At 32.8% G+C, this 12,847-nt stretch overlaps 1 protein-coding gene and 1 long non-coding RNA gene across 2 annotated transcripts in view; one reads left to right on the top strand and one right to left on the bottom strand.

Moving 5' to 3' along the window:
- Positions 1–9,098, bottom strand: part of LOC134690267 (caspase-3-like) — a 34,642-nt gene extending 25,544 nt beyond the window's left edge. Inside the window, exons 1-2 of the mRNA XM_063550244.1 lie at positions 9,030–9,098; positions 7,910–7,981 (exon numbers count right to left, since the gene is read on the bottom strand). Of these exons, the coding sequence (XP_063406314.1) occupies positions 7,910–7,981; positions 9,030–9,098 (141 nt within the window). The remainder of the gene's footprint in view (positions 1–7,909; positions 7,982–9,029) is intronic.
- A 649-nt stretch (positions 9,099–9,747) lies between these two features.
- On the top strand, positions 9,748–11,583 carry LOC134691474 (uncharacterized). The gene is made up of 2 exons (XR_010102142.1): positions 9,748–10,514; positions 11,278–11,583. It is a non-coding gene; the product is annotated as an uncharacterized LOC134691474 (long non-coding RNA).
- Positions 11,584–12,847: the final 1,264 nt, after the last annotated feature.

Below are 12,847 nucleotides of genomic sequence, written 5' to 3'. Positions count from 1 at the left end.
TTCTAGGTCTATAGTAGGGGGTTCAATATACCAAGGTAGGGGGGTCAAAATACCATGAAAATATTTTTTCTTCAAAATATCTTTTCCAGCATGTAATATACATACAAACAACTTATTGAAGTATTATTACTATGTTAAGGAGTTAGAATAGCTTGAATTTTTGAAAATCAAGGTCTATAGAAGGGGGTTCATTATACCGCAGGGGGTCAAAATACCATGGCTAAGTAAAATTTTCAAAATATCTTTTCCAGCATGTTGAATACATACAAACTACAAATTGAAGTATTGTTACTATGTTAAGGAGTAAGAATAGCTTGAATTTTTGAAAATCAAGGTCTATAGAAGGGGGTTCAATATACCGCAGGGGGTCAAAATACCATGGCTACGTAAAATTTCCAAAATATCTTTGCCAGTTTGTTAAATACATACAAACTACTTATTGAAGTATTATAATACTGTTAAGGAGTTAGAATAGCTTGAATTTTTGAAACTCAAGGTCTATAGAAGGGGGTTCAATATACTGCAGGGGGTCAAAATACCATGGCTAAGTAAAATTTTCAAAATATCTTTGCTAGTTTGTTAAATACATAAAAACTACTTATTGAAGTATTATAATTATGTTAAGGAGTTAGAATAGCTTGGGTTTTTGAAATTGAAGGTCTATAGTAGGGGGTTCAATATACCATGGTAGGGGGGTCAAAATACCATGAAAATATTTTTTCTTCAAAATATCTTTTCCAGCATGTAATATACATACAAACAACTTATTGAAGTATTATTACTATGTTAAAGAGTTAGAATAGCTTGAATTTTTGAAAATCAAGGTCTATAGAAGGGGGTTCAATATACCGCAGGGGGTCAAAATACCATGGCTACGTAAAATTTCCAAAATATCTTTGCCAGTTTGTTAAATACATACAAACTACTTATTGAAGTATTATAATACTGTTAAGGAGTTAGAATAGCTTGAATTTTTGAAACTCAAGGTCTATAGAAGGGGGTTCAATATACTGCAGGGGGTCAAAATACCATGGCTAAGTAAAATTTTCAAAATATCTTTGCTAGTTTGTTAAATACATAAAAACTACTTATTGAAGTATTATAATACTGTTAAGGAGTTAGAATAGCTTGAATTTTTGAAACTCAAGGTCTATAGAAGGGGGTTCAATATACTGCAGGGGGTCAAAAAACCATGGCTAAGTAAAATTTTCAAAATATCTTTTCCAGCATGTTGAATACATACAAACTACAAATTGGAGTATTATTACTATGTTAAGGAGTTAGAATAGCTTGAATTTTTGAAACTCAAGGTCTATAGAAGGGGGTTCAATATACTGCAGGGGGTCAAAATACCATGGCTAAGTAAAATTTTCAAAATATCTTTGCTAGTTTGTTAAATACATAAAAACTACTTATTGAAGTATTATAATTATGTTAAGGAGTTAGAATAGCTTGGGTTTTTGAAATTCTAGGTCTATAGTAGGGGGTTCAATATACCAAGGTAGGGGGGTCAAAATACCATGAAAATATTTTTTCTTCAAAATATCTTTTCCAGCATGTAATATACATACAAACAACTTATTGAAGTATTATTACTATGTTAAGGAGTTAGAATAGCTTGAATTTTTGAAAATCAAGGTCTATAGAAGGGGGTTCATTATACCGCAGGGGGTCAAAATACCATGGCTAAGTAAAATTTTCAAAATATCTTTTCCAGCATGTTGAATACATACAAACTACAAATTGAAGTATTGTTACTATGTTAAGGAGTAAGAATAGCTTGAATTTTTGAAAATCAAGGTCTATAGAAGGGGGTTCAATATACCGCAGGGGGTCAAAATACCATGGCTACGTAAAATTTCCAAAATATCTTTGCCAGTTTGTTAAATACATACAAACTACTTATTGAAGTATTATAATACTGTTAAGGAGTTAGAATAGCTTGAATTTTTGAAACTCAAGGTCTATAGAAGGGGGTTCAATATACTGCAGGGGGTCAAAATACCATGGCTAAGTAAAATTTTCAAAATATCTTTGCTAGTTTGTTAAATACATAAAAACTACTTATTGAAGTATTATAATTATGTTAAGGAGTTAGAATAGCTTGGGTTTTTGAAATTGAAGGTCTATAGTAGGGGGTTCAATATACCATGGTAGGGGGGTCAAAATACCATGAAAATATTTTTTCTTCAAAATATCTTTTCCAGCATGTAATATACATACAAACAACTTATTGAAGTATTATTACTATGTTAAAGAGTTAGAATAGCTTGAATTTTTGAAAATCAAGCTCTATAGAAGGGGGTTCAATATACTGCAGGGGGTCAAAATACCATGGATATGTAAAATTTTCAAAATATCTTTGCAAGTTTGTTAAATACATAAAAAATACTTATTGAAGTATTATAATTATGTTAAGGAGTTAGAATAGCTTGGGTTTTTGAAATTCAAGGTCTATAGTAGGGGGTTCAATATACCATGGTAGGGGGGTCAAAATACCATGAAAATATTTTTTCTTCAAAATATCTTTTCCAGCATGTAATATACATACAAACAACTTATTGAAGTATTATTACTATGTTAAGGAGTTAGAATAGCTTGAATTTTTGAAAATCAAGGTCTATAGAAGGGGGTTCATTATACCGCAGGGGGTCAAAATACCATGGCTAAGTAAAATTTTCAAAATATCTTTTCCAGCATGTTGAATACATACAAACTACAAATTGAAGTATTGTTACTATGTTAAGGAGTAAGAATAGCTTGAATTTTTGAAAATCAAGGTCTATAGAAGGGGGTTCAATATACCGCAGGGGGTCAAAATACCATGGCTACGTAAAATTTCCAAAATATCTTTGCCAGTTTGTTAAATACATACAAACTACTTATTGAAGTATTATAATACTGTTAAGGAGTTAGAATAGCTTGAATTTTTGAAACTCAAGGTCTATAGAAGGGGGTTCAATATACTGCAGGGGGTCAAAATACCATGGCTAAGTAAAATTTTCAAAATATCTTTGCTAGTTTGTTAAATACATAAAAACTACTTATTGAAGTATTATAATACTGTTAAGGAGTTAGAATAGCTTGAATTTTTGAAACTCAAGGTCTATAGAAGGGGGTTCAATATACTGCAGGGGGTCAAAAAACCATGGCTAAGTAAAATTTTCAAAATATCTTTTCCAGCATGTTGAATACATACAAACTACAAATTGGAGTATTATTACTATGTTAAGGAGTTAGAATAGCTTGAATTTTTGAAACTCAAGGTCTATAGAAGGGGGTTCAATATACTGCAGGGGGTCAAAATACCATGGCTAAGTAAAATTTTCAAAATATCTTTGCTAGTTTGTTAAATACATAAAAACTACTTATTGAAGTATTATAATTATGTTAAGGAGTTAGAATAGCTTGGGTTTTTGAAATTCAAGGTCTATAGTAGGGGGTTCAATATACCATGGTAGGGGGGTCAAAATACCATGAAAATATTTTTTCTTCAAAATATCTTTTCCAGCATGTAATATACATACAAACAACTTATTGAAGTATTATTACTATGTTAAGGAGTTAGAATAGCTTGAATTTTTGAAAATCAAGGTCTATAGAAGGGGGTTCATTATACCGCAGGGGGTCAAAATACCATGGCTAAGTAAAATTTTCAAAATATCTTTTCCAGCATGTTGAATACATACAAACTACAAATTGAAGTATTGTTACTATGTTAAGGAGTAAGAATAGCTTGAATTTTTGAAAATCAAGGTCTATAGAAGGGGGTTCAATATACCATGGCTACGTAAAATTTCCAAAATATCTTTGCCAGTTTGTTAAATACATACAAACTACTTATTGAAGTATTATAATACTGTTAAGGAGTTAGAATAGCTTGAATTTTTGAAACTCAAGGTCTATAGAAGGGGGTTCAATATACTGCAGGGGGTCAAAATACCATGGCTAAGTACAATTTTCAAAATATCTTTGCTAGTTTGTTAAATACATAAAAACTACTTATTAAAGTATTATAATTATGTTAAGGAGTTAGAATAGCTTGGGTTTTTGAAATTCTAGGTCTATAGTAGGGGGTTCAATATACCATGGTAGGGGGGTCAAAATACCATGAAAATATTTTTTCTTCAAAATATCTTTTCCAGCATGTAATATACATACAAACAACTTATTGAAGTATTATTACTATGTTAAGGAGTTAGAATAGCTTGAATTTTTGAAAATCAAGGTCTATAGAAGGGGGTTCATTATACCGCAGGGGGTCAAAATACCATGGCTAAGTAAAATTTTCAAAATATCTTTTCCAGCATGTTGAATACATACAAACTACAAATTGAAGTATTGTTACTATGTTAAGGAGTAAGAATAGCTTGAATTTTTGAAAATCAAGGTCTATAGAAGGGGGTTCAATATACCGCAGGGGGTCAAAATACCATGGCTACGTAAAATTTCCAAAATATCTTTGCCAGTTTGTTAAATACATACAAACTACTTATTGAAGTATTATAATACTGTTAAGGAGTTAGAATAGCTTGAATTTTTGAAACTCAAGGTCTATAGAAGGGGGTTCAATATACTGCAGGGGGTCAAAATACCATGGCTAAGTAAAATTTTCAAAATATCTTTGCTAGTTTGTTAAATACATAAAAACTACTTATTGAAGTATTATAATTATGTTAAGGAGTTAGAATAGCTTGGGTTTTTGAAATTCTAGGTCTATAGTAGGGGGTTCAATATACCATGGTAGGGGGGTCAAAATACCATGAAAATATTTTTTCTTCAAAATATCTTTTCCAGCATGTAATATACATACAAACAACTTATTGAAGTATTATTACTATGTTAAGGAGTTAGAATAGCTTGAATTTTTGAAAATCAAGGTCTATAGAAGGGGGTTCATTATACCGCAGGGGGTCAAAATACCATGGCTAAGTAAAATTTTCAAAATATCTTTTCCAGCATGTTGAATACATACAAACTACAAATTGAAGTATTGTTACTATGTTAAGGAGTAAGAATAGCTTGAATTTTTGAAAATCAAGGTCTATAGAAGGGGGTTCAATATACCGCAGGGGGTCAAAATACCATGGCTACGTAAAATTTCCAAAATATCTTTGCCAGTTTGTTAAATACATACAAACTACTTATTGAAGTATTATAATACTGTTAAGGAGTTAAAATAGCTTGAATTTTTGAAACTCAAGGTCTATAGAAGGGGGTTCAATATACTGCAGGGGGTCAAAATACCATGGCTAAGTAAAATGTTCAAAATATCTTTGCTAGTTTGTTAAATACATAAAAACTACTTATTGAAGTATTATAATTATGTTAAGGAGTTAGAATAGCTTGGGTTTTTGAAATTGAAAGTCTATAGTAGGGGGTTCAATATACCATGGTAGGGGGGTCAAAATACCATGAAAATATTTTTTCTTCAAAATATCTTTTCCAGCATGTAATATACATACAAACAACTTATTGAAGTATTATTACTATGTTAAAGAGTTAGAATAGCTTGAATTTTTGAAAATCAAGGTCTATAGAAGGGGGTTCAATATACTGCAGGGGGTCAAAATACCATGGATATGTAAAATTTTCAAAATATCTTTGCAAGTTTGTTAAATACATAAAAAATACTTATTGAAGTATTATAATTATGTTAAGGAGTTAGAATAGCTTGGGTTTTTGAAATTCAAGGTCTATAGTAGGGGTTCAATATACCATGGTAAGGGGGGGGGGGGGGGGTCAAAATACCATGAAAATATTTTTTCTTCAAGATATCTTTTCCAGCATGTTAAATACATACAAACTACTTATTGAAGTATTATTACTATGTTAAGGATTAAGAATAGCTGGAATTTTTTTAATTGAATGTCTATGGTAGGGGGTTCAATATACCGCAGGGGGGTCAAAATACCATGGCTAAGTAAAATTTTCAAAATATCTTTTCCAGCATGTTGAATACATACAAACTACAAATTCTCAAGCTATTCTAACTCCTTAACATAGTAATAATACTCCAAATTGTAATTTGTATGTATTCAACATGCTGGAAAAGATATTTTGAAAATTTTACTTAGCCATGGTAATTTGACCCCCCTGCGGTATATTGAACCCCCTACTATAGACCTTGAATTTCAAAAATCCAAGCTATTCTAACTCCTTAACATAGTTATAATACTCCAATAAGTAGTTTATATGTATTTAGCATACTGGAAAAGATATTTTGCAAAATTTTAAATAGCCATGGTATTTTGACCCCCCTGCGGTATATTGAACCCCCTACTCATAACCTCTAATTAAAAAAAAATAATAGCCAATAAATTGTAAATTAGATTATCTGCAATACTATTTCTCAAAAACAGGGGGGTCAATATACCACAGGGGGGTTCAAAATACCATATGTGAAAAATGACCCCGGGATCAAAATACCATGCGGTATAATGACCCCGGGGTCATTTTACCGCATGGTATTTTGACCCCGGGTTCAATTTTTAGGGGGTTCAAAATACCATATGACACCGCCCCTGTGTTTGATATAGTAACAAAATTTTAAAAAGTTAATAGAAACAACAAATAAAACGACAATTTTCTTCCCAATTACGAAGTGTATTATTTTTATAGTTTCATCCATCGAGAATATCCGTTTGTTGCTAATTTTATCCCAAAATATACCTCAGAGGTTTTTTTTTATTGTTCGGCTGCTGTTCTGTTGACATATGTAAAATATCTCCAATATTAAAAGTCTCTGGATCATAGTGGGTGCCATATTACCTATTATTTTTTTCTAAAACGTGCTTTGTATATAGGAATAAGAAGATGAGGTATAAGTGCCAAATGAGATATCTTTCCAACAAAGACATAATTTAGTAAAGTTAGCAGTAATAGGTGCAATGCTGAGAAGTAAGCTATTAATGACCCTAAAATTACTTGTGTAAAACAATCCAAACCAAAAAAAACACAAAAAAAAACCCGGTCCAATTAAATATATAAAAGGACAAGAAATCTATCCCATAAAAAAAGATATATTGTATAGGAGCATGTATTTCAGTGGTTGTCGTTTGTTTATGTGTTACATATTTGTTTTGCGTTCATTTTTTTTTAATATATAATTAAGGCACAAAACATATCAAATTTCCACCTTGTCGCACATACATACGGTTAAATCATTACAGCTTATTTCCTAATGCATGTAGAGCAAAACTTTGTAGCTTGCTTGATTTGTTTGTTTATTGTACAAAATATAAAATATACAAGTTAAACTATGCCTATATATATATTGTTTAAAAATGTCAATCTTTTTTTCGAGGCTTGTATAAACAACTATACAAACAAAGCAAGCAAGCCAACCAAAGTTTTACTTTGCAGGTATAAGAAATCAGCTGTAATGATTTTATTCAGTTTGGCAAATTTCCGAGCCCGTTAAAAAACAAACAAACTGAAACTACAGTTGCTGACTTCACTACCTTCAAAACAAAGGGAACAGTATTAAGGCATTGCGAAAAACAACTATTTCATCAAATAAATTTAAGTTGGATATTCCTATGATATTCCTTTTTATATTGGATACAAACTTATTAAGTCAACTGCAGACACTTTGTAGTCAAAGTGTTTCAACTGAGGTACTACACAGGCGTCAAAAGGCGTCATTATGGAGTAAGGGGGGTGGCGTCAAAAGGCGTCATTATGGAGGAAAGGGTTAATAAACGACTGCGGGAGACCAAATTTTAAAAGAGCTTCATACATAAATGACCAAGACTTAAAGAATGTTTAATTTATAAGATATCTCTCCTGAAGTATCTTGGTTTTGTGGCTTTTAATTTCTTAGTTTTATATTTATTTATATTTTTTAACTTATTTTCTACTTGATTCATTCTAAGTGTAAGCATTTGTAATTTAACACTATATATACCTGTAAGTATTCCATCACTTCTTTATACTGTCTCTGTTTACTCTCTGTTGCTAGATCATATGGAGTCTTACCCTGAAATACAGACAAATCTTTATATTACTTTCATCTGATAACTACAAAGAAGACTTTTTTAACACATATCTTACAACTAGAAAGACCAGTAGCAGCTGAGTGTTTTATTTTATTTTTACATATGCTAACCATATCATTTTCGTTCATTAAATAAATCTCTTCAGACAACATTCAGATTATTTTTCACAATTTTTTGAAGACTTTAAATAGGCTTTTAACTTTTCTTTACAAAGCATGTGAATAAAAGCTCCATCTGTCTTTGTTATTTTCTTAACATTATGCCGAGTTCTTTATATTTTAACACCCCGTTATTTTCTATTTTTTATATTTCTGCAACTCATTATTTTAATATCAATTTTTTTTTAATTTCTCTCTATTCTCAAAGATCTCATGTTTTTCTTCTTCCATTCATGTTTTTCTCATCTGTATACTTGATTGATCCACATCCTCCTATATCTGTATACCCCATCTATACCCTCCTATATCTGTATACCCCATCTATACCCTCCTATATCTGTATACCCCTTCTATACCCTCCTATATCTGTATACCCCATCTTTACCCTCCTATATCTGTATACCCCATCTATACCCTCCTATATCTGTATACCCCATCCACACCCTCTATATCTGTATACCCCATCCCCACCCTCCTATATCTGTATTCCCCATCTATACCTCCTATATCTGTATACCCCATCTATACCCTCCTATATCTGTATACCCCATCTATACCCTCCTATATCTGTATACCCCATCCACACCCTCTATATCTGTATACCCCATCCACACCCTCCTATATCTGTATTCCCCATCTATACCCTCCTATATCTGTATACCCCATCCACACCCTCCTATATCTGTATACCCCATCCCCACCCTCCTATATCTGTATACCCCATCCACACCCTCCTATATCTACACCATCCCCACCCTCCTATATCTGTATACCCCATCTATACCCTCCTATATCTGTATACCTCATCTATACCCTCCTATATCTGTATCCCCTATATATACCCTCTTAAATCTGTATACCCCATCTATACCCTCCTATATCTGTATACCCAATCCCCACCCTCCTCTATCTGTATACCTCCTATATCTGTATACCCCATCCCCACCCTCCTATATCTGTTTACCCCATCCACACCCTCCTATATCTGTGACATCTGGGACAACATCCCTTATGCGCCTTGAAATGAGGAACTCAAAAGTCACGTGTAAAGAAAAAATCTCTGTGTAGTGATATTGGACATGTTTCTATTTTTAACAAATGACTGAACTTAATTATTTGTGGTGATTAGGAAAGTAGAGGAACATAGAATAAATGTGTAAAAACTATGGAGCTATTGAATGTGTTCAAAGTATTAAATTTTCAAAGAACTTATTGTGTTAAAAAGGGGATATTTTACCACAAGGAGCCGCGTCACAAAAGGATGTTCGGGGTTTGCTAATTTACGGAAAAAGTAATCTCACTTCGTACCCCGAAAATTTAACCACATATGTGAAAATGTCACAGCTTCGAAACGAGCTATCATACATATCCAAGTTTACGATATGTACTGAGCTACAGGAAAAAACGTTACCATTATCGCCTATGGGAAAACAATTAAAGATATTGAGCCAATTTACAAAAAGATAAATCAGAAGTTTCCAGAGTGATCTATGGATGATTTCACCTTGTACACCCGGGAAAATTGTGAAAATGATAGTAAGTATTTTTTTATTTATACCTAGATATCCCAGATGATTTCAAATAACCATTATAGATAAATACCAGCAGATACTCAATGAAATTTTCGCTTTTAGAAAGCATTGCAGGCACGGGGCTGAACACTTTTTTTAGGCACAATTCAAACTTTGTTTACACCCCCGAGAGATCCGAAAGGAATTTGTTTATGAATTGAAAAAGGCATGAACTAACATAATAGTTTTATCTGTAAGTAAACATGACACAATACAGTCTTTGTTATGTAATTATCACTCCGGTTTACAGGAATAACTGATAATCAAGGGAGATAACACACTCCATACGAGTAAAGTGAAATACATCATCATCATGTGCTTTTATCCAATAATTTGACCCATGGTCAGTCAGTAGATATCATATGCAGTTAATAAACAGACAAACATGTACATGTATTAAAGAAATCATGAATTATTATTTGTAATGCACACTAGCAAATCACAAGATATTGTCTTTTCTCAGTGAAAAAGGGGGAGGGTCAACAAACCTTTCGAAAACAATATTGCTGCACCTTTTCAACTATTAAGCTAGTTAGCTACCACTCGTTGCTTCTAATATAAAAGATTTAAATGAAGGTTGATAAGCCACAAGGGAGAAGCATTTTTCTTTCTTTGCGATAAAACGTTCAAGAATTTGATTTTTGCTCTCTCAATAACACTTATGTATTTAAACCAAATAATAACACAGCCTGAGTAATTTTTTTTTCTTATTTCATTTCCAGACATATCATTACTTTTTAACCTGAGATGACAAACTAGAGGTGTTAAAAGGTCCTGAATAACTGGTAAGCATTTTGTTTTATTTGGCAAGCTCTAAATTGTTTATTTATGGTATTTATGCAATTCAAATTACAGTCGGTATGTTAAAAATATACTGATATGAAAACTGTTGCTATGGTCTTGGCATTAAATGAAAATGCTTGGTTACTGATCTTTTCGACTCCATATTTCAAGTTAAACCTTGCGGCAACTGTTCCTCATGTAACACTGCAAACTATAATTAGCATTATTTTGATATGTCGTTATTTAATGACGCCATATTACGTGTGATGTCACAACGTTTCCTTTAAAACCTCATGCCGATATCTCACTGATAAAAGATTTTCACTGAAATACATGTAAAAAACATTTTTTCTCAAATACAATTGTGTGAAAGAACAAGTTTTGAAAATTTGCACTTCATTGCACTCTAATTATATGATTCAAATGACTTTTACAGTAGTTTATAGTGGTTTCTACAGTATAAAATACCAGGTTTCCACTGGCTAGAATAATTAAGTATTTTGGTGTTTTTTTTATGAAATCTTCATTTTTGCATAATTTCTCTGTCAAAATGCACTTTTAGGCACCAGAAAATTTTATTGAATGCTTTAACAGGGGATGTGTGTTGTAATTTAAGGTTACATTCAGATGTTTTGTCCTTCTTTTGACTAGTGAAGGTATACTGTAAGAAATTAATTATGCATACACTTTGTATTCAAAATAAATAAATATAGCGATAAAAGTGTCATTGCCTTATAGTGCTGAAACAACTTTATTTTTTTTCAGAAATGGACAAAAATACACAGATTTATTCAGAATGTCATACCGATGAAGATCACATAAAAATATTTGGAAAAATCAGAACTATGGATTGCAATATGGGACAACATCCCTAATGCGCCTTGAAATGAGGAACTCAAAAGTCACGTGTAAAGAAAAAATCTCTGTGTAGTGATATTGGACATGTTTCTATTTTTAACAAATGACTGAACTTAATTATTTGTGGTGATTAGGAAAGTAGAGGAACATAGAATAAATGTGTAAAAACTATGGAGCTATTGAATGTGTTCAAAGTATTAAATTTTCAAAGAACTTATTGTGTTAAAAAGGGGATATTTTACCACAAGGAGCCGCATCACAAAAGGATGTTCGGGGTTTGCTAATTTACGGAAAAAGTAATCTCACTTCGTACCCCGAAAATTTAACCACATATGTGAAAATGTCACAGCTTGGAAACGAGCTATCATACATATCCAAGTTTACGATATGGACTGAGCTACAGGAAAAAACGTTACCATTATCGCCTATGGGAAAACAATTAAAGATATTGAGCCATCTATACCCTCCTATATCTGTATACCCCATCTATACCCTCCTATATCTGTATACCCAATCTATACCCTCCTATATCTGTATAACACATCCCCACCCTCCTATATATGTATACCCCATCCAAACCCTTCTATATCTGTATACCCAATCAATAACCTTCTATATCTGTATACCCCGTCCACACCCTCCTATATCTGTATACCCCATCCACACACTCCTATATCTGTATACCCCATCTATACCCTCCTATATCTGTATACCCCATCCTCACCCTCCCATATCTGTATACCAAATCAATAACCTTCTATATCTGTATACCCCGTCCACACCCTCCTATATCTGTATACCCCATCCACACCCTCCTATATCTGTATACCCCCTCCAAACCCTTCTATATCTCTATACCCAATCAATAACCTTCTATATCTGTATACCCCATCCACACCCTCCTATATCTGTATACCCCATCCACACCCTATTATATCTGTATACCCCATCCACACCCTCCTATATCTGTATACCCAATCCACACCCTCCTATATATGTATCCCCTATCCACACCCTCCTATATATGTATACCCTATCCACACCTTCCTATATATGTATCCCCCATCCATACCCTCCTATATCTGTATACCCTATCCACACCCTCCTATATATGTATACCCCATCCCCACCCTCCTATATTTGTATACCTATCCATACCCTCCTATATCTGTATAACCAATCCACACCCTCCTATACATGTATACCCCATCCACACCCTCCTATATCTGTATACCCCATCCATACCCTCCTATATATGTATACCCCATGTACACCCTCCTATATCTGTATACCCCATCCACACCCTCCTATAGCTGTATACCCCATCCATACCCTTCTATATCTGTATAACCAATCCACACCCTCCTATATATGTATACCCCATCCACACCCTCTATATCTGTATACCCCATCCATACCCTCCTATATATGTATACCCCATCCATACCCTCCTATATATGTATACCCCATCCACACC

The sequence above is a fragment of the Mytilus trossulus genome, chromosome 11, assembly GCF_036588685.1.
Source record: "Mytilus trossulus isolate FHL-02 chromosome 11, PNRI_Mtr1.1.1.hap1, whole genome shotgun sequence".
NCBI lineage: Eukaryota > Metazoa > Mollusca > Bivalvia > Mytilida > Mytilidae > Mytilus > Mytilus trossulus.
This window is presented reverse-complemented; position numbering and strand designations above follow the sequence as displayed.